Source organism: Oncorhynchus tshawytscha, linkage group LG05 (assembly GCF_018296145.1).
Source record: "Oncorhynchus tshawytscha isolate Ot180627B linkage group LG05, Otsh_v2.0, whole genome shotgun sequence".
Classification (NCBI taxonomy): Eukaryota; Metazoa; Chordata; class Actinopteri; order Salmoniformes; family Salmonidae; genus Oncorhynchus; species Oncorhynchus tshawytscha.
The window spans coordinates 57721123-57744523 of NC_056433.1; the positions used below are offsets into that span (position 1 = coordinate 57721123).

Sequence of the window (23401 nt, forward strand, 5' to 3'; positions counted from 1 at the left end):
CCGTGGCCGTGAGTCCAAGCTGGTCACACAGGGATACATTTGGCCCTGGAAACTGTAGACTGCATGCCAGTCATCTGTGTCTTACCGGGTCCCTTTGATTCCAGTCAGCTCCTAGGTTATATGAGCCAGCAGTAGACATATTAGAGAGAGAGGCCCTCCAGAGCAGCTTGACTGGCTTGCCGGGGACAGGACAGTGCCCCTGCTACACCCTGGTACCATGTTCTAGAACCTCCATTTCAGTTTTAGGCTGTGTACTCATCCCATTTAACCAAATTATCCAAAGCTGGGTTGTTGAGATGTTGGAAATGAAAAAAACAAAACAACATAAATGTCAAAAACAGGGTTTGGGTTTAGTATGGCCAATTGTACAATAGAATAGTACAGTAGTCAGTCAGGGTATGCATATGAGCTGTAAATGGTAAAGGGCTAATTAGTGTCCCTACTGGTCTCCCTCTGTATGTACAGGATGTTTTCATTAGGGTCTCCTCTCAGTCCTCAGCCTGCAGCTGCTCTCCAGCTCTTCCTTTTCCCACAGTTTGAGTAAATATTTCCTATCAACCTGGGAAACACCACAGCCCACTAAACCTGGGCTATGCTCATAGACTGTGACTATTCTGGTCATGAGTGGGACCTTCTCTGACAGTGGCTGGCTTTGTGCATGGAGGATTTGCCTATACATTGTAGGAGGGTGGTGCAAGTCTTCTCAAGTTGGTTTTATTGACAGTAGAAAATTAGATTCCACTGAACTGCAATAGTTGTATCTTTTCCAACCCATGACATGGTACTCCTTAGTGTTGCTCACTCAACTGTCTTGTGTGCATCATTAAGGAAGGAGGTATTGGCACTGTTCTGTCATTGAAGACTCAGATGCAGCTGAACGGTTCACTTGATATGGAGGAAAATACCCAGGGGGAAAATGCTGACAGTCTGCACTTGAACTTCATAGTCATTGTTTGATTTCAAATCCAAGCCCCAAAAAGTAAAAAACGGTTCACTGTCCCAATAATTACAGAGGGCACTGTATTTCATATCATAGGCCTACTAGTACTGTAGAGCTCTTTTTACTTGCACACAATATAGCTGGACCACCCCATCCTGTCCCTAAGGGTCCACAGCACTGCAGCGCCCCAACCCAACACACCCCACTCAGCTTTACGATCTTAGAAACATTCATGATTGGTTTCAGGTGTGATAGGCCAAGGCCAGAGTGTCAGCCAACATTACGGCAGACCCCCAGGGCCAGGACTGAGCAGCCGAGCAGCTAGGGATTGCCCACAATAGGTATCTCCCCTGACGTGGGCATGTTTTCAATATAGACTCCTTTTGTCATACAGTATTCCATATAAGCCATCTAGACCTTATGAAAATTGCACAGTATACCTGTAATCTTGTAATATATCAAATCTAGTGATACATGTCTTGACATTTCTGCCATTCATTGTGATATTGTGGAAGGATAACCAACCTAATTAATCATTCCAAAATTAAATCTAAAACCGGCTTCCTATTTCCAACAAAGCATCCTTCACTCATGCTGCCAAACATACCCTCGTAAAACTGACTATCCTACCGATCCTTGACTTCGGCGATGTCATTTATAAAATAGCCTCCAACACTCTAATCAGCAAATTGGATGCAGTCTATCACAGCGCAATCCGTTTTGTCACCAAAGCTCCATATACTACCCACCACTGTGACCTGTATGTTCTCGTTGGCTGGCCCGCGCTTCATTTTCGTCGCCAGCCCACTGGCTCCAGGTCGTCTATAAGTCTTTGCTAGGTAAAGCCCCGCTTATCTCAGCTCACTGGTCACCATAGCAGCACCCACCCGTAGCACGTGCTCCAGCAGGTATATTTCACTGGTCCAGTTCTCTGCTGCCAATGACTGGAATGAATTGCAAAAATTACTGAAGCTGGAGACTCATATCTCCCTCACTAACTTTAAGCATCAGCTGTCAGAGCAGCTCACTGATGATCACTGCACCTGTACATAGCCCATCTGTAAATAGCCCATCCAACTACCTCATCCCCATATTGTTATTATTATGTATTTCTTTGCTCCTTTGCACCCCAGTATCTCTACTTGCACATTCATCTTCTGCACATCTATCACTCCAGTGTTTAATTGCTGAATTGTAATTACTTCGCCACTACGGCCTATTTATTGCCTTACCTCCCTAATCTTACCTCATTTGCACACAATGTATATAGATTTTTTTCTATTGTGTTATTGACTGTATGTTTGTTTAATCCATGTGGAACTCTGTGTTGTTGTTTGTGTCGCACTGCTTTGCTTTATCTTGGCCAGGTCGCAGTTGTAAATGAGAACTTGTTCTCAACTGGCCAACCTGGTTAAATAAAGGTGAAATAAATAAATAAACCTTCCAATGACTGGAAATGCATTTGTTTGCCGCTATGAATGCTAGGTTACACAGTTTCTTCTGAAAACAGTCTCCAGTATCCACATTTCCAAGCAAACATAAACAGAGAGAAGGGAGAATCTGTAGACATGCAGAGAAAAAACAACATACACTTTTCCAGAATTCAGCCGGCCTTCACCAGAGAATAACATATGCATAATATTCAGTTTCACTGGCATATAGCACATTCTGTGGATAGTCTTAAACTGCAGTAATTTATGCCTGAGATCATATGAACATGACTGGGCATTCAAACATACACTATAATACAAAAGTATGTGGACACCCCTTCAAATTAGTGGATTTGGCTATTTCAGCCACACCCATTGCTGACAGGTGTATAAAATCGAGCACACAGCCATGCGATCTCCATAGACAAACATTGCCAGTAGAATGGCCTTACTGAAGAGCTTAATGACTTTCAACGTGGCACCGTCATAGGATGCCACCTTTCCAACTAATCAGTGTGTCAAATTTCTGCCCTGCTAGAGCTGCCTCTGTCAACTGTAAGTGTTGTTATTGGGAAGTGGAAAAGTCTAGGACCAACAACGGCTCAGCCGCGAAGTGGTAGGCCACACAAGCTCACAGAACGGAACTGCTGAGTGCTGAAGTGCGTCTGTCCTCGGTTGCAACACTCACTACCGAATTCCAAACTGCCTCTGGAACGAACGTCAGCACAAGAACTGTTCGTCGGAAGCTTCATGAAATGGGTTTCCGCACACAAGCCTAAGTTCACCATGCGCAATGCCAAGCGTCGGCTGGAGTGGTGTAAAGCTCGCAGCCATTGGTCTCTGGAGCAGTGGAAACCTGCTCAGATAAGACATGACAAAGAAATACCTTGCTGTACATTTATACAATAAATTATCCAAGAATATAATAAATGGTTCAATAATTGAAATGACCATTATTCCCAGATCCCAGACTGTGGCCTACCCATCAAATCAAGATGGAACTTTGTATCCATTCACTGATTGTTATAATATACTGCAAAATGTGTCATCATCTGGTCCTGCTAAGACATGATGAGCATAGTGTTGTATACTGACTGTGCACCATGACAGTGAAGCCTGCAGATATGTTTATACCGTGTCAGTGTGAAAAGTAGAGAATTTGCTCGGGAAACTGACAGATCAATAATGTTACGTTGCTATACTGACTGTGATTGGGGCAAAATAATATCTGACCAAACAAAGGCAATTTCAGAATGTGGGAGGGTCATGTCCCACCGTCCCCAGTGAATGTTGTGCCCCTGGGGTAAAGGGTTAGGTTCAATTGTTTGGTCCCCACAAGGTTGGAAAAACCAACATGTGTGTGTGTTGTGTGAGCGTGTGTGGATGTGTCTTTGTTTAATAGATGGGACACATACTGTAAATATCTATAAGTGTGTGAGATGTGTAGGTGCCTAATGTCTGAGTATGTATAATGTGTCATTCTCTCCTATGAGTATGTGTGTGGGAGGGTGAAAGTCCATCAGTGAATGTAATTCTCTGTGGAGTTTTTGAACATTAGAAACCATTTCCCCTGGCTTTCCACCTGCATGCCAATTGCTCGTTACTCAATGGGACATTTCTGGCAAACGCAGCATTATAGCAGCTGTCGAAGTGGTCGTCCCATTCCTGACAAGACAGTTTTACTAACTCCATTAGTAGTAATGTATTGCATTGACAATGTTTGCTTTTAAGTGTACTTCATCTATTTAATTGTATTTGTTGAACTTGAGTACTTTGAGTACATACTTGTGCATTCTAAGTAGTTAAATAACAGTGCTGATGATGACACCAAACAAACATTTCTGTGTGTGTAAATCTAAATGCCCTAGGCATCATGTACAATCTGTTAATTCAGACAAGTATTCATTCTCCGTAAGCCCCCTCCCCCCCTCTTCTTGCAGTTCCACCTGTTGGTCTCCCTCCTCCACCCCCTCATCCCCTCCACCCTCCCTTTTCTAAACCCCAAATCCTGGGAAGCTGGATTAGGGGTTTGGGGTCAAATGCCTTACAGGAGAAGGTTACCCTTTTCACAGTGCTAGAATGGTTTGCTTGGGCGCTGCTGTCGAGTTTGCAGTCAAGCCAGTAAAAGTGAGAATGTGACTTGGTGAAATGTAGGAAATGTAAAATGGGCTTCAGTATGACTGATAAGAATGCATGCAGCCAGACGTTTTACATTTTGATCAGTGTTGTCAAAAAAGGTTATGAAACTGTAATGACCGATGGCCTGATTAGAGGTAGTGGGGTGCTGAGGGGCTTAGGGGTGGAGATGGTATGTCCTCTCTGGTCATAAAAAAGGTTGTATAATCTGTGATCATGTCTCTTTAACGACATACCTGGCCTGGGAACCTCACGCTTCACTGATAAACACAGGGATTACAGTTTTTCTCAATTGCTAAAACACTAATAACCCATTGGCTGAACAAATTTCTCAGTTGCCTCGACTCATTTAGCTAATTATGCAGTCTGTTGTCAATACCTTAAACCATTTCACATGGTAAAACACAATTTGCAGATCGCACTTAGACTTTTCAGCAAAACTCTAAACACATTCTCATTCTCAAAACACATTCTGCACTCTAATGCACATGTCATCCATACTGGTAAACACAAGTGGCAACAATCAAATACAAATAGAGAACATATGTCATTGATTGAACACAACCACTCAAAATTGATTTAACCTGTTTCAAATGATGCGACACAACCAATAAAAGCCAGTTCAGAGAGCAAACAGGTTGTTGAAGGTGGGAAGGAGAAGAATGAAGAATGAAGAAAGTCTGAGAATGGATACTGTAGTACAGTGCATTGTAGGCTATATACTGTACAATGGACAAATTGTATGGCCCTGAACATTGTGCATTCCATTTATTACCTGTAACAGTACTGACTGCTCAATAGATTTTGACTGGTTGCAGGTTCATATCAACAAAGAACAAGAATTACAGTATCACAGAGACAAAGGACAAGTTTGTGAGATGCAGGGTACAGTACTGTAAAAATAGGGGTATAAGGAGGAGGAAGAACAAAAAACAAAATTGCAAAGAGCAAAGCAGAGTAGTAATTTCTGATCAATTTTGAGCTACTATGATAGAACATGTTTTTGTTCATCAAAAGACAATTACGGAAAAATGTGAATATTTTTTTAGATTAAAAATGTACTTCTCCCTGAGAATTGTATGTTTTGAACAATGTGTTTTCTATTTTTCGGTGTATTGTTTACTGACTGCTAGAGAGTGTATATGATTTTGATCACTTTGTTTATGATTTGAGAGCAGTGTTTGATTTTGAACACAGGTAAAACTGTTTTGAGGCGAATGTTTCATTTTGCAAGAGGAGTCAGAGGTTATGTAAATAGTGCTTGAAGATGAGGTTTTGTGTTTAATGTTTTCAGGAAATGGGGCAAGGTTTCAGAAATTGTGTTTATCAATTGAGAAAAACTGGAGGAGCTCTGGTTCCACTGATCTCCTGATCCCATGTTGAGAGAGAGTGAGAGCGAGAGAGAGAGAAAGAGAGAGACGAGAGAGAGAGAGAGAGACGAGAGAGAGAGAGAGAGAGAGAGAGAGAGAGAGAGAGAGAGAGAGAGAGAGAGAGAGAGAGAGAGAGAGAGAGAGAGAGAGAGAGAGAGAGAGAGAGAGAGAGACGAGAGAGAGAGAGAGAGAGAGAGAGAGAGACGAGAGAGAGAGAGAGAGAGAGTGTCCTCAAGGACATTAGTCACTTGTCATGAATCACCATGACCATAACCACATTTTTCAAAGCTGGGTTGTGCCATCTTTTTAAACGTATTATGTTGAATGAAGGTTAAATAAAAAATAAACAAAATAAATCACACACTTACGGTAAGGTATTTTCAGAGCGTTATTACAGACACCAATTGCTCAGCATAGGGTGCAGGAATAGTACCAGGCTTTCTCAATTTAACCCTGACAGATCCTCCAGCCAAGAATACCCAGTCAGTCAGTCAGTAGGTTTCTGTTTCAGCTGTGGGCTGCCTGCCTGTCGTTGAACCGGGATGGTTCCTTCTAAGCTGTGGAAGTATGGTGTTTGCCTAAGCACATATCTCCTTATACAGCCCTAATAATGATTCCATTAATTGAGTTAATTGTGAAATTCTCTCATTTCTGTACCTGTTTTGGATTAAAGCCGGAAAGTCTGCTAGATTGCAGTGATTGAAGGAGGGAACTGGCCTTCTACTGACTCACCTTCTGTAGTAAAATAATGTTGTTTGAGAGATCAAGTGTTTTTACGACATCCTAGCTTGATTTGTTTCTCCATGTTTAAAATCAAATGTATATGTGTAGGCTATGTATTTTTCTTCAAGCATGTATCTACTGAATAAGCCTAGGTACTAATTGCAGTATTAAAGTATGCTCCAGTTAAAACAGCTCCGTCTGTATTGACAGGAGAGCCTGTGCTAGACAGTGTACTGTACTGAATTTCCATAATCACAAAGCAAAGGCAAGATCCCTGGTTAATGGTTCGGTATGTACAGTAGGGGGGCTATAAGTCCTCATTCACTGCTGTGTTCACCTCTCCATCTGTAGATAGCCAGACATATAGAGGGACTAACACAGACAGACAGACAGACAGACAGACAGACAGACAGACAGACAGACAGACAGACAGACAGACAGACAGACAGACAGACAGACAGACAGACAGGCAGGCAGACAGAAAACACATCATCCAACACACAGAATGTCTTCCCGACAATAAGTCAGGAACAATAGCAGGCATCTCAAACACAACAGCTGTGATGAGTAATATTACTCCCGTGGGACATTAGGGAGAACTCTGTGTGACTGTGTTGGGAGGGAGTTGGGGGTTTTGTATACTCTAAGTATATAATGGAATTTTTTAGACTTGTATGAGAGTCGTTTTGTGTGTGTGTCTAGTCCTGTAGAAGTGTCCCAGTTGCTGTCTCTCTTCCATCTGTCAGAATGCCATCAGACTGACATCAGAACAGGGGGGGTGTTCCCACTGGACCCAGAACCCCCCCACCCCTCTAAAGTCCTGTTATGTACACACACACACACACACACACACACACACACACACACACACACACACACACACACACACACACACACACACACACACACACACACACACATACACACACGCACACATGAGCAGACAGGCACATGCTTACAATAAGAAAAGCTTTCTCTCACTTATACTCATTGTAAGATAAAAGACAAGAATTATCATTTTTACAATGTGTTTTCACCATTCCATCTTCTTCTGTCTTTTTTTCTCTCCCCCTCTCTCTTTCTCTGGCTGTGCAGACACGTTCCAGTCTCTTCTATCGTTCACTCTGAACCTGACCAGTGCTCTGTTTGACAGTGCCTATGAGCCCCTCTCCCAGGACGCTCGCCCCCTGGTGGCAGACCTTTTCTCCGTCCTCTCTCTCTTTCTGGGAGGAGACGGCAACACCTCCATGGAGCACTCCGTGCACCGCTTCTATGACGACCTCTTCCCACTGGTGTACCGGCGCCTTGTCAACCCTGGCCTGGCCTCGGCCCCGCCCTCCTCTGAGCACAGTGAGTGTCTGCGCAAGACGCGCCAGGATGTCAACCCGTTTGGGCCCCATCCTCGTGCCCTGGCCGAGGGGCTGACCCGGGCTCTGAGCACAGGGCGTGCACTGAGCCGGGCACTGATGATGGGGGCAGAGGTACTGAACGCCACAGAGCGGGCAGGGCTGGCCAGGGAGTGTGGGCGGGCTCTGGTGAGGATGCAGTACTGCCCCCACTGCAGGGGCCTGACCCTGATCCGGCCGTGTGGAGGACTATGTCTTAACGTAATGCGGGGTTGCCTGGTGGGGCTCTCGGAGCTAGACGGGCCCTGGAGGCACTATGTGGCCCTGCTGCAGGAGCTGACGGGGGCCCTGGCCGGGGGCCACGATCTGGAGCTGGCCCTGCTGGGCATCAGGAACCACATCAACGACGCCATCCTGCACGCACAGCTGCATGGGCCACGCATCAGCGCCATCGTGAGTCAGCGCCTCACCCATCACTCACACTTCACCTGTCTTAGGACTGTACTGATATGACACACCTCCCAAGGCCCATAAGGACACATCTTGAGCACATTACCACCCCTCACAGGACACATGTCATTGAAAATCATGGTAGGTCTCATCCGTCATATAAAACTTGTTCTCTTAAGTCTTTGTGTTCTCTATTAACGACACCCACAAAAAAACCTCTCAAGACTCTTCTGTGTAACACCGTGGTGGGCAAGGAGTGATGTGGCAAGGAGATCCTTGGCTGCCTGTTAGGAGTGGGGGGCATGAGGCGGCATGGACCCTCTCTTTTGGTTTTGGACTCAACAGGCTGGGAGATGCGAGGCTGGCAGATTTCTTGGTACTTGTAAAGCAGGGGGCAAGAGAAGAGAGAAGGGAGAATTTGTCTAATTCCACCAAAGCTGAATGTATCCCAGTGAGTCAAACAAGAGACTGTTTACAAAGACAGACAGGACATGATCTCTTTGCTCACACTAAAGAGAACCTGTCGTGTAGAAAGACAAGCTTGAATATTAAGTTGTAATGATAATGATTGCACCTGTGGGCCTGATTTAGATTGTGATTATGAATATGATTATAATTGTATTTATGGTAATGAGACATGAAGGATTACACTATATAATACATACCTGTTTATGTTGTACAGAGGTGTTTGGGCGACAGGAGTGGGGGTCCGTGGGGGCCATCAGCACCCCTCCCCATCCCATCAGCACCCCTCTCTGTTACTGACACAGTATTTGTAGTAGTGTTTTTACGGTTTCCCTGCCACCCCCAGGATCAAGTGTTGCTCACTCACTGGTTAGGGCTAGGATGGCTGGTTACCCTCTGGGCCGGCATTTGAGTTCTGGACCCAGAGACGGGAAGGGAACTCCCCCCTTATGACTCATGCACCTTTCACAAACGTCTGCACGTTCACTCTTTCACACCTTTTGCTTTTTGCCTCCTCTTCCTCCTGCTCCTTTTCCACTGTTTTACATTTCTTTCCCTCTCCACACGGATGTGTGTGCGCATTTTGTATGCGTGTTTATAATCCTTTATAATGTAGGGGGATTATCATTCTAGATGTCCTGCTGCATGTCTTTCCTGTGGAGATAAACCTCCCACTACAGTAACATATACCAAACTACCAGAGATAGAGGCGATGTGGGCCTATGTAGCTACAGTAAATCATGTGTTCGTTGACAATAACATCCCCTCTTCTGCCTTTCTGACTACTGCTACATAGCCCCTCTCTTTTCCCCTCCACATTCCCTTCCCTTCCTCTCCCTTCCCTTTTTCTCCCTCCACATTCCCTTCACTACCTCTTTTCCCCCCACATTCCCTTCCCTTCCTCTCTCTTTTCCCCTCCACATTCCCTTCACTACCTCTCCCCCACGACCTATCTCTTCCCCCTCCACGACCTCTCTCTTTCCCTCCCATATTCCCTTCACTACCTCGCTCTTTCCCCTCCACATTCCCTTCACTACCTCTCTTTTCCCCCATATTCCCTTCACTACCTCTCTTTCCCCTCCACATTCCCTTCACTACCTCTCTCTTTCCCCCTCCACGACCTCTCTTTCCCCCTCCACGACCTCTCTCTTTCCCCCATATTCCCTTCACTACCTCTCTCTTTCCCCCAATATTCCCTTCACGACCTCTCTCTTTCCCCCCATATTCCCTTCACTACCTCTCTCTTTCCCCCAATATTCCCTTGACTACCTCTCTTTTTACCCCCATATTCCCTTCAATACCTCTCTCTTTCCCCCATATTCCCTTGACTACCTCTCTTTTTACCCCCATATTCCCTTCACTACCTCTCTCTTTCCCCCATATTCCTTTGACTACCTCTCTTTTTACCCCCATATTCCCTTCACTACCTCTCCCCCCCCATATTCCCTTCACTACCTCTCTCTATTCCTCTCCATATTCCCTTCACAACCTTTCTCTTTCCCCCAATATTCCCTTGACTACCTCTCTCTATTCCTCTCCATATTTCCTTCACTACCTCTCTCTTTTCCCCTCCATATTTCCTTCACTACCTCTCTCTTTTCCTCTCCATTTTCCCTTCACTACCTCTCTCTTTCCCCTCCACATTCCCTTCACTACCTCTCTCTTTCCCCCCATATTCCCTTCACTACCTCTCTCTTTCCCCTCCACATTCCCTTCACTACCTCTCTCTTTCCCCTCCACATTCCCTTCACTACCTCTCTTTCCCCCTCCACGACCTCTCTCTTTCCCCCTCCACGACCTCTCTCTTTCCCCCATATTCCCTTCACTACCTCTCCCCCCATATTCCCTTGACTACCTCTCTTTTCCCCCAATATTCCCTTCACGACCTCTCTCTTTCCCCCATATTCCCTTCACGACCTCTCTCTTTCCCCCATATTCCCTTCACTACCTCTCTCTTTCCCCCAATATTCCCTTGACTACCTCTCTTTTTACCCCCAATATTCCCTTCACTACCTCTCTTTCCCCCAATATTCCCTTCACTACCTCTCTCTTTCCCCCATATTCCCTTCACTACCTCTCTCTTCCCCCATATTCCCTTGACCAACTCTCTTTTTACCCCCATATTCCCTTCACTACCTCTCTCTTCCCCCCCAATATTCCCTTCACTACCTTTCTCTTTCCCCCATATTCCCTTCACTACCTCTCTCTTTTTCCCCCAATATTCCCTTGACTATCTCTCTTTTTACCCCCCATATTCCCTTCACTACCTCTCTCTTTCCCCCAATATTCCCTTGACTACTCTCTTTTTACCCCCAATATTCCCTTCACTACCTTTCTCTTTCCCCCATATTCCCTTCACCCTCTCTCTCTTTCCCCCCAATATTCCCTTGACTACCTCTCTTTCCCCCCCGTATTCCCTTCACTACCTCTCTCTTTCCCCCAATATTCCATTGACTACCTCTCTTTTTACCCCCCATATTCCCTTCACTACCTCTCTTCCCCCCCAATATTCCCTTTGACTACCCTCTCTTTTTCCCCCAATATTCCCTTCACTACCTTTCTCTTTCCCCCATATTCCCTTCACCCCTCTCTCTTTCCCCCAATATTCCCTTGACTACCTCCTTTACCCCCCCATATTCCCTTCACTACCTCTCTCTTTCCCCCAATATTCCATTGACTACCTCTCATATTCCCTTTTTACCTCTCTTTCCCCCATATTCCCTTCACTACCTCTCTCTTTACCCCCCAATATTCCCTTCACGACCTCTCTCTTTCCCCCATATTTCCCCCATATTCCCTTCACTACCTCTCTCTTTCCCCCCATATTCCCTTCACTACTCTCTTTTTCCCCCAATATTCCCTTGACTACCTCTCTCTATTCCCCCCATATTCCTTCACTACCTCTGTCTTTCCCCCATATTTCCTTCACTACCTCTCTCTTTCCCCCCCAATATTCCCTTGACTACCTCTCTCTATTCCTCTCCATATTTCCTTCACTACCTCTCTCTTTTCCTCTCCATATTTCCTTCACTACCTCTGTCTATTCCTCTCCATATTTCCTTCACTACCTCTGTCTATTCCTCTCCATATTTCCTTCACTACCTCTGTCTATTCCTCTCCATATTTCCTTCACTACCTCTCTCTTTTCCTCTCCATATTTCCTTGACTACCTCTCTCTTTTCCTCTCCATATTTCCTTCACTACCTCTGTCTATTCTTCTCCATATTCCCTTCACTACCTCTGTCTATTCCTCTCCATATTCCTTTCACTACCTCTGTCTATTCCTCTCCATATTCCCTTCACTACCTCTCTCTTTTCCCCTCCATATTCCCTTCACTACCTCTCTCTTTTCCCCTCCATTACCTATTTTTTTCCCTCTCTCCTTTCCTTGTCTTACTCCTGTAACGTGGTTTGTTGGGCCAGGTTTCCAGTTGGCCAGGGGCATGGGGAGAGTTGCCTGCTCAGCACATCCATACAAACGGTCCATTAGCCTATCTACTGTAGTTAAGTGTAGGCAGATTGTTATGCGGAGTGGAACAGGGGAACCCAAGAGCAGACCCCGACAAGGAGACTGGGATGAAGTAACCAAGGTATTTATTGACACACAGGGGGAGATGGAGTGAAGGTCAGGGGAAGCTCGGACGGGTTGCTGGAACCCATGTGCGGAGGCTGAGGCAGGAGCGAGAGGGTTTGAGACAGGGTAAGCAGGTCCGGAGAGGAATCCAAGGGAGTAGTAGAGTGGGGAATCCAGGACAGGGTAGCAGGATGACAAGACGTGGGACTGGAGACAGGGACCAGAGTCAGAGCTGGCAGAACTGTAGCGGAGAGGAAAACAGCATCAGGCAAGGAAAACAGGCACAACAGGATCTGAATAGTAACAAACCGCTAGAACCATAGACTGACTGAGCAGAGATTACCATCTGGGAGCATGGAAGTGGCAGGGCTGAGTATTTGTAGGGGTCTTGATTATGGAACAGGTTGCAGCTGGTGGGGATCTGCTCTGACTCCAGCACACCTGTCTCCGCCCACACAATCACACACACAGAGAGAGAGAGAGGGAGAGAGTACTGGGGGAGCGGCAGGTCAAGGAGACACAGGATGAGCAGTAGAGGGCGTTGCAGGAGCAGATGTGACACAGATGCCTGAAGCAGCAGCAGAAGCAGCAGCAGGCCAGAGCAGACAGACACACCAACCTTTCCTCCCTCCCTCCCTCTCTCTGCCCCCCCCCACCCCACCAGAGCCTGCCAATCACTCCCTATCTGCCAGAACACAACAAGGTAGAGAGGAGAGGAGGTGTCCAGAACAGTCAGTGATGAGAGAGACTAGAATGACGATAGACTTCAGAAAAACCCACCCGACACAGACGGTGCCTAACATTCTCTTACATTTCAGCATTATTTTCAACTCTTGTACCAGGTATTGCTGTAGCGTGGGAGATACAGTGGTAATTAAGAATCCTAGAATCCTAATGAATACATCTAGTTGAATTTAAGTGAAAATGCTCAGCAACGCTTTTTTGCATCTGCTAATTATATCATCGAGTTATAAAGGATTTATCAATCCTTAAGGATCCAGACTGAAAGCTTTGACAGAATTTAGCTGAGCCACAGGGTGGCAGAGTCTCTGATGAGATCTTGATTGACGGGACGCAGGGGCACTTTGGTGATGTCACTCCACCAGTCTTTTGATGAGTTAAAGTCTACTTTATTAGCATGAGCATACTCTTTGTCCTGTAGACTTGTGGGTTTTAAACTGTGTATTTGTGTTCTGGTCTGGCATTGATCTGTTTTGAGGCTTCCTAAAGGATCTGCCAGCCATTCAGTAGGTTTCCTCTGGTCCTCTCCAGTCATCTATGGCCCCAGTGAATCCCCTCAGAGAGTGTCTGTAGGGAGACCGCGGCCTGCCCTCCTGAATGCAAATCCAACTCTGGACAAAGACTCCTCGCGCTGGCTGGGCAACCCCTTCCCACAATGCTTTGCAGTGCAGGGCCTGGGACAGAGTGATGAGAAAGTTTCTGTGGCTAATCTCTGGACAAAAAAACTCTATAGGAACACACACACACGCACACACACGCGCACGCACACACATAAACGCATTCACGCACGCACACACACATACACATAACACATAACAGTTGCTAATAGGGGTGACAGTTGCAAGCAGATTCCCTCGCTCTTGGGCAGCCCTATTATAAAAAAGAGGAGGTTCCCCAGATGTATACAAACCCATTCTCAATATGTGCAAACAAGAGATACAGATGAATACACACCCACACTTAATGTCAGTGAGCTGGAATGCGGTCTAATCTCTGGGGAATGCAGTTTGTGTCTCTGTTGGTCTCAGTGGTTCTGTCCCAGCTTTACATGGCCCTGCTGCATTACTCAAAAGTCGGTAGCAGAGCTTTTCTGAAACTTCCACATTTCACTGTTTCACAGCACCCTACTTACTGTCCAGGAACCAACTGTGCTAATTCCATTAGAGAGCCTTTAAAGCCTGCCCACTGCTGTGGGTGGGAATGGTAAATGGGATCCCTGTCACACCACTCTATAACTCACTCTCAGCTACTCTCCACCGAAAGCAGCAGGAGGAGAGAGAGAGGGAGGGAGGAAGAGAGAGAATACACCATCTAAGCTTTTTGTTTTGGGCAGGCCACCGGTTGCTGATGTATTTAACCTTGGTTTGTACTCTCTCTCTCTCTCTCTCTCTCTCTCGCTCCATTGCCCCCGCCAGCATCCGTCCAATTAGTCATAAAAGGATAGAAAAGAGAAGTGCAACACCATAGCAGCATCCACATTTCCACTGGTCCTCTGTTGTTATCATATCCACTGGCCCTCTGTTGTTATCATATCCACTGGTCCTCTGTTGTTATCATATCCACTGGTCCTCTGTTGTTATCATATCCACTGGCCCTCTTTTGTTATCATATCCACTGACCCTCTGTTGTTATCATATCCACTGGTCCTCTGTTGTTATCATATCCACTGGCCCTCTGTTGTTATCATATCCACTGGCCCTCTGCTGATATCATATCCACTGGTCCTCTGTTGTTATCATATCCACTGGCCCTCTGTTGTTATCATATCCACTGGCCCTCTGCTGATATCATATCCACTGACCCTCTGTTGTTATCATATCCACTGGCCCTCTGTTGTTATCATATCCACTGGCCTTCTGTTGTTATCATATCCACTGGCCCTCTGCTGATATCATATCCACTGGTCCTCTGTTGTTATCATATCCACTGGAACTCTGTTGTTATCATATCCACTGGAACTCTGTTGTTATCATATCCACTGACCCTCTGTTGTTATCATATCCACTGGTCCTCTGTTGTTGTCATATCCACTGGCCCTCTGTTGTTATCATATCCACTGGCCTTCTGTTGTTATCATATCCACTGACCCTCTGTTGTTATCATATCCACTGGTCCTCTGTTGTTATCATATCCACTGGCCCTCTGCTGATATCATATCCACTGGCCCTCTGTTGTTATCATATCCACTGGTCCTCTGTTGTTATCATATCCACTGGTCCTCTGTTGTTATCATATCCACTGGTCCTCTGTTGTTATCATATCCACTGGTCCTCTGTTGTTATCATATCCACTGGTCCTCTGTTGTTATCATATCCACTGACCCTCTGTTGATTTCATATCTACTGGCCCTCTGTTGTTATCATATCCACTGGCGCTCTGCTGATATCATATCCACTGGTCCTCTGTTGTTATCATATCCACTGGTCCTCTGTTGTTATCATATCCACTGGTCCTCTGTTGTTATCATATCCACTGGTCCTCTGTTGTTATCATATCCACTGACCCTCTGTTGATTTCATATCTACTGGCCCTCTGTTGTTATCATATCCACTGGCCCTCTGCTGATATCATATCCACTGGTCCTCTGTTGTTATCATATCTACTGGAACTCTGTTGTTATCATATCCACTGGAACTCTGTTGTTATCATATCCACTGGTCCTCTGTTGTTATCATATCCACTGACCCTTTGTTGTTATCATATCCACTAGTCCTCTGTTGTTATCATATCCACTGGTCCTCTGTTGTTATCATATCCACTGACCCTCTGTTGTTATCATATCCACTGGTCCTCTGTTGTTATCTTGGAAAATAAATAAATATCCACTGGTGACCACTGTTGTTTTTATCATATCCACTGGTCCTCTGTTGTTATCATATCCACTGGTCCTCTGTTGTTATCATATCCACTGGTCCTCTGTTGTTATCATATCCATTGGTCCTCTGTTGTTATCATATCCACTGACCCTCTGTTGTTATCATATCCATTGGTCCTCTGTTGTTATCATATCCACTGACCCTCTGTTAATATCAGTTGTTTACACTCTCAGAAAGAAAGGTTCCAAAAGGGTTCTTCGACTGGTAGAACTTCAGGTAGAACTCTTTTGGGTTAGTAGGGCCTGGGACGATACCAGTATCACCATATTTTTATGGCAAAAATGAAAACATGAAGCAGACCTTCTTTGGTCGTTTCAAAATCTCCTGTATGTCAAATATTGTGTGCTATAGCTTGGAAAATAAATAAATGTGATTCTGGGTGACAACATAATGTGTTTTTCCAAGATTTTCCAATATTTGTTTCCAATGTTTCCTTGCCACGATACTAACGAGTATCATTCCTCGTGCTTCTACACCTGCATTGCTTACTGTTTGGGGATTTAGGCTGACTTTCTGTACAGCACTTTGAGATATCAGCTGATGTACGAAGGGCTATATAAATACATTTCATTTGATTTGATTTGATCACGATACTGGTATCGTCCTGGCCCTAGTGGAAAGGGTTTTACATGGAACCCAACAAGGTTCTACCCTGCACCAAAAGTGTTCTACCTGGAACCAAAAAGGGTTCCTCAAAGGATTCTCCTATAGGGACAGCAGAAAAAACACTTTAGGTTCTAGATAGCACCTTTTTTTCTGAGAGTGTAGTGAATGGATCATTCCTCTCTGTGCAGTTTCATAGTTCTGTATATGTCTGATTTTAGACAAGAATAATCTCCATTGTGTCCCTGATGATTTCCACAGCATAATCCCTGCAACACATCTACAACACATCTGCAAAAGCGACTTATCAATGTGTTCTCACAAACTGTAGAGCATTCGCTGTTAGGGATGTAATGAGTGCCCTCTTTTTTCACACAAACTCATGGGCTTCTCTACCCACCCACCCCTCTCTCCACCTCTCTCTACCTCTTTCTGTACTCCCCCCCCCCCTCTCCCCTCTCTATTCTCTCTGTCTCTCTGACCCTTCTCTCACATCCCTCTCTCTTAGGTTGATAAAGTATGTGGGCCTCTCACAGACACTCCGTCAGTGACAAGTATACGTCCCACCCTGGAGGTCATGACCTCCGTGACCACCTCCCCGACCTTGGTGGCCTCAACGCCCTCCCCAGCCGAGGTCACACTGGGCCGCTTGTCGCATACCAGGAGGTGAGCGAGAGAGGCGGCCATAGTGTCTGGTCCACTGCCTTAGAGTGGTTGGTGTTGTAGCTGGTTGGCATGCTGTGTTCCTGTCCCCAACATGGCTTTACAAGTTGCAATATATTTACAAGCACACTTTTGCCATATATATTTTGTTGTCAAGCAAGCTCTCTTTATCATTATTATTTATTTACCTTTTAAGTTTGCTCTCTCTTCCCTTTCCTTCGCTCTGACTTGTGTTTGATTTGCATTGGACCCCTGCTATTCCCACACCACCTCTTTCTCTCTCCTTCCTCTCTCCTTGACCGTGATCACGTCGTCCCAGGTCCTTACCTCTGAAACCATCCAAGATTGATAAGCCTCGAAGTCTGAAAAAGATCTCTAGGTAAGCATGGAGCCCAGCATCTCCCCCTCTCACATTATTGTGTCCATCTGGGACGGAGTACAGGGGTAGACCACCAGCGACACTTTATTTAATCACATCAACATATATAAATATACGTATGATATTGTGGTTATGATCAACACCCTCTCTCTTTCTCCTCTCTCTCTCGCGTTCTCTCTCTCTCCCTCTCTCTACTCTCCCTCAGAGAGTTTATGGGCTATATTCAGCGCTACAGGTCCTTCTTCTCTGCCCTGCCGGAGACACTGTGTGAGAGTGAGATGGTGGGGGAGGACTTCACCTGCTGGAGTGGGGAGGACGTGGTGGAGAGGTAGAAATGAACTCTTTCTATTGTTCTATATCTGTGTCCATCACACTTTTGTTACATTCTCTTTACAGGACTTGTTGCCCATTAAAAGGCAGAGGTTTTCAAACCAGGGGACATTCCTGTAGACATTTGGTTGCCATGGATTTTGGGAGCATGGCCCTGGACCTTTAGAGTATAGCGGGTTCGTTAGGAAGTTCTAGAGGCCATTCTCATGCAAATGACATTGGAAACTTCAGAGAAACACTTTCATATATTTGCTGCTCTCTCTCCCGTAACCTGCCGCTCTATCCTATAATAATGTTGGTCATCCTGGTTACTGTTGTGCGAGATAGAACCCCATACAGCATGGACCTCTGTGTAAACAGCTTGGTGTTAAGTGTACTTATCTGACCTCCCATTCTAACCAGCTCTCTCTCCAGTGGCTCCTGTTCTGGCCCTGGTCCCCCCCTCTGGCCCTGGTGCAGAACAGCGTTCCCCCCTCTGCTGTGCAGTAGGCAGAGAGACCCCATTCACCTAGGACTCCTGGGCTGGGTCTCCCCCACTATCCCATTTATGCCTCTGTTTTGTTCCCTTTTTCAGACAATTCAACGGGGATTTGTTCTATCCCAGTTGAATTCACTGGCTGTGAAAGAGTGTTGGACCCAGTGGAGAGTGTGCTTGAATCACTTTGGGCTGGGGGTGCTGGTGGGGGTTGGTGGGGGCTCCCCTAAATAGGAACCGTGGAAACCATGTTTTGTACGACAGAAGCATTCAATCCTCTCCAATATTTTGTGTGCTTATTAGTTTGTTTAGTGGTTGTCTATAACTAATACTGTATCAAGAGACATGTTGATTGGATGTACATGGATGTGCATGGATGTATGTTTAATTGGATGTACATGGATGTGCATGGATGTATGTTTAATTGGATGTACATGGAATTTCCTCTTGCTCATAGTGGAATAGAATGGGGGATATATTTTGATAGAATGGTTGAATTTAAGCACTATAGATCTTATCTGAACCAAGCCCCAACGTCCATGAGGCAGAAGAACCATTAATAAGGGATTCTTATGTTTCTATGACAGTGGGTCATTATAGATGTGTGTCCATCTGAGTGCTGCTGTGCTTGTTATGTTGTGGGCTAGGGAGAGACGGAGGGGGTTCATTGTGGCTCCTGTGGGCCCTCTGTGTGGCACTATCAAAAGCCCCAGGCCTGGTGGCCATTCAGGCTCTGTGAACCGTACAGAAGAGCTGAGGCGGCCTCCTCCTTCCCTCCTACTGTACCTTCTGCCCCCCTCCCGGGGGCCACTGAGAGAAGGGTCTGTTCTCTGGCCCTCTGGGGCTGCAGCCTGGAGCCCAGCCAAGCACTGGGGAGAGGAGGGCACCGAGACACTGGGGCACAGCCACTCTGCTGACCTCGTTACAGTTTCAATTCACTGACACCCCCCACTCCCACCCCCTCCGCGTGCCACCCCCCTCCGCCATTTGACCCAATTCACTTACTGACAAATGCCTTAGCTTGTGTGAGGGCTTTTGTCTCTGTATTAGCTGTTCTTATAGGTTGGTCTAACCCTCTCTTGGTACACAGGCATCCCATATCACCTCACACAGAGGGTATAAGTGAGTTTGCACATGTGAAGAACCTCTCCTCATATTGTACTAGTGCTATCTCTGTTACCCACCTCAAATTATGGAGAACCACTGCCACCTAGAGGAAGTGTCTTGTATCCAAACATTCCTTCAGTTCAGCAAAGGTGACAACACCCATTACTCAAAAAAAAATAGTTTCCCATATTTTTACACAGTTGCACTTTGCAGTATGGATGAAACGATAGCAACATTATAAAACCATAGCAACACTGTAAAACCATAGCGGCATTATAAAACAATATCAACATTATAAAACAATATCAACATTGTAAAACCACAGCAACACTGTAAAACCATAGCAACACTGTAAAACCATAGCGGCATTATAAAACCATAGCAACATTATAAAACAATATCAACATTGTAAAACCACAGCAACATTGTAAGCATCCAAAGGTATCTGCTTTACAGAGGTCTTCCTCACATATTACCTGAGGATGAGGCATCGCTTCCCTGCTTTATTTTGACATGTGGTGTCTAAATAATTAATATTTGCATTGCTATGGAATAGGGTGAAATTATAAACAGTGTTAGTAATAATGTTTGTTAATATTGCATTTAGATCCACTCTACATTCAACAGCAATGAACACGGCTGACTAGTAGTCTGTATCTACCATTATCCATACTCCTTTAGGGACCACTGGAGAGCAGTGTTGTAGCAGCCAAGGCTGAACGGGTCCTATGTTGTTGCAGTGGTGTAAAGCAATTAAGTAAAAATACTTGAAAGTACTACTTAAGTCGTTTTTTGGGGGTAACTGGACTTTTCTCTCCTATTTAAAAAAAAAAAAAAAACTTTAACTTTTACTCCACTACGTCCCTAAAGAAAATATTGTACTTTTTACTCCATACATTTTCCCTGACACCTAAAAGTACTATTTCCATTTTGAATGCTTAGCGGGACAGGAAAATGGTCCAATTCACGCACTTGTCAAGAGAACATCCATAGTCATCCCTACTGCCTGATCTGGCGGACTCACTAAACACAAAAGGAGTGTGCCCCTGGCTATCCATGAATTAAAATAACAACAAAATGGTTTGCTTAATATAAGGAATGTGAAATGATGTACTTTTACTTTTCATACTTAAGTATGTTTAGCAATGACATTTACTTTTGATACTTAAGTATATTTAAAACCAAATACTTTTAGACTTTTACTCAAGTAATATTTTACTGGGTGACTTTCACATTTACTTGAGTCATTTACTTTTACTCAAGTATGACGGTTGGGTACTTTTTCCACCTCTGTGTTATTGTCCCAGCCAGCCAGGCAGATAGGATGACACCAGCAAAATGGTTTAAGAATGTCCAATGGGGTCAAGTGTCTCCGTATGGGTTTAACAGGGAACTGTTTTTGTCTGATGAACCCAAAAGGAAATAGCGAGGTTTGGCCAGTGAATGAGGTTGCTGTTGTGACGATGTATTGAATGATTTGCTACCCGGCTCTCCGTTGTCATATTGTGTGCTGTGGCAGACATTCCACAGTAATTGAGTCCTCAATCACCACGGGTTGTGTTCCCACAGGGAGGCTGGGGCCAGGGTGGGTCCTGACAGAGTCAGGGCTGAGGTGACTTACTGCTCACTGCCTCTGTGGTTGTTGTTTTTGTTGTTGATGATGCCATCCTTGCTGCATTACTGGCAGCTGACTGTAATCAAATGGTCTTCACATGGTCCTCATGGCTGTGTCCTCTTGCATTGTGTGTCTGTAGTAGTGTGTTTGGTTTGGGGGGATGAAAGCACACAGAGGGGCATAACCGTAATCAACTGAAAGCTTCATAGCTCTGTACATGGTCTCTTACATACATGCATAATTCTAGACCACACAGGTCATTGGTCAAATTCCAAGTTAATGGTAATTGTGAAATAGTTTGCGTGCCCACATGCTCATACTTCCACTGAAACCCTGTCCCTCACCTCCTCACCTTCTGTATTTACTCTCATCAGGTTCATGGCCGTCACCTTTGACCTTGATCATGGGGATGAAATGTGGATGTTAGGATCAGTTTCCTGTCTGTTTCCTTCTCCCTTATTCAGCCTACAGAGCAGCACCCTAGCATAAAAGCTGGAATAGCAGAGGCTTGGGGAGCACAAAGAGGGTAAACAGTAGTAACCTAGTGACGCCACCATGGAAGCGAAGTTCTCCCAGTCACCAAAGTCTGACAAAAGACAGGTATTTGTCTCAGGTTTCAGAGTCGTTTCCCCTCTCTGTACTGTCTCAGGTTTCAGAGTCGTTTCCCCTCTCTGTACTGTCTCAGGTTTCAGAGTCGTTTCCCCTCTCTGTACTGTCTCAGGTTTCAGAGTCGTTTCCCCTCTCTGTACTGTCTCAGGTTTCAGAGTCGTTTCCCCTCTCTGTACTGTCTCAGGTTTCAGAGTCATTTCCCCTCTCTGTACTGTCTCAGGTTTCAGAGTCGTTTCCCCTCTCTGTACTGTCTCAGGTTTCAGAGTCGTTTCCCCTCTCTGTACTGTCTCAGGTTTCAGAGTCGTTTCCCCTCTCTGTACTGTCTCAGGTTTCAGAGTCGTTTCCCCTCTCTATACTGTCTCAGGTTTCAGAGTCGTTTCCCCTCTCTGTACTGTCTCAGGTTTCAGAGTCGTTTCCCCTCTCTGTACTGTCTCAGGTTTCAGAGTCGTTTCCCCTCTCTGTACTGTCTCAGGTTTCAGAGTCGTTTCCCCTCTCTGTACTCTCTCAGGTTTCAGAGTCATTTCCCCTCTCTGTACTGTCTCAGGTTTCAGAGTCGTTTCCCCTCTCTGTACTGTCTCAGGTTTCAGAGTCGTTTCCCCTCTCTGTACTGTCTCAGGTTTCAGAGTCGTTTCCCCTCTCTGTACTGTCTCAGGTTTCAGAGTCGTTTCCCCTCTCTGTACTGTCTCAGGTTTCAGAGTCGTTTCCCCTCTCTGTACTCTCTCAGGTTTCAGAGTCATTTCCCCTCTCTGTACTGTCTCAGGTTTCAGAGTCGTTTCCCCTCTCTGTACTGTCTCAGGTTTCAGAGTTGTTTCCCCTCTCTGCACTGTCTCAGGTTTCAGAGTCGTTTCCCCTCTCTGTACTGTCTCAGGTTTCAGAGTCGTTTCCCCTCTCTGTACTGTCTCAGGTTTCAGAGTCGTTTCCCCTCTCTGTACTGTCTCAGGTTTCAGAGTCATTTCCCCTCTCTGTACCCTCTTGACCTATGATGCTATGTAGTGTTAGAGCCATCTCACATGCATTAATTAGTCTGCAGTTCAACACTGGTCTTAACTGACATAAATGTTAGAGTATGCTCTTACAGTGCCAAGTGAAAGTCTACACACCCCTTACACAGTCTTCACATTTTTGCTGATGTTAATTCAAATTAAATCTAAAAATTGATTAAATTGCATTTGTTTCCTGACAATGTACACAACCTACTCCACATGTCCAAGGTGAAAGAAAAATTATTGAACATTTTCTAAATGAATAAAAAATGAAAATCAAAGATGTCTTGATTACATATGTCTTCACACCCCACAGTTAAGACTTGGTGGAAATGACTTTGGCAGCCATTTCAGCTGTGAATAATTTTGAATAAGAATCTACCAACTTTGCACAACTCTTACGGCAAACAAACAAATCCAGAAAATCACATTGTAGGATTTTTAATGAATTTATTTGCAAATTATGGTGGAAAATAAGTATTTGGTCAATAACAAAAGTTTATCTCAATACTTTGTTATATACCCTTTGTTGGCAATGACAGAGGTCAAACGTTTTCTGTAAGTCTCCACAAGGTTTTCACACACT

General features: G+C 45.1%; 1 protein-coding gene across 1 annotated transcript in view; it reads left to right on the forward strand.

Moving 5' to 3' along the window:
* LOC121846533 (glypican-5-like) overlaps window positions 1-23401 on the forward strand; it is a 78932-nt gene that overhangs the window by 11208 nt on the left and 44323 nt on the right. Inside the window, exons 3-6 of the mRNA XM_042322147.1 lie at window positions 7695-8398; window positions 17163-17320; window positions 17637-17696; window positions 17902-18024. Coding sequence (XP_042178081.1) covers window positions 7695-8398; window positions 17163-17320; window positions 17637-17696; window positions 17902-18024 — 1045 coding nt within the window. The remainder of the gene's footprint in view (window positions 1-7694; window positions 8399-17162; window positions 17321-17636; window positions 17697-17901; window positions 18025-23401) is intronic.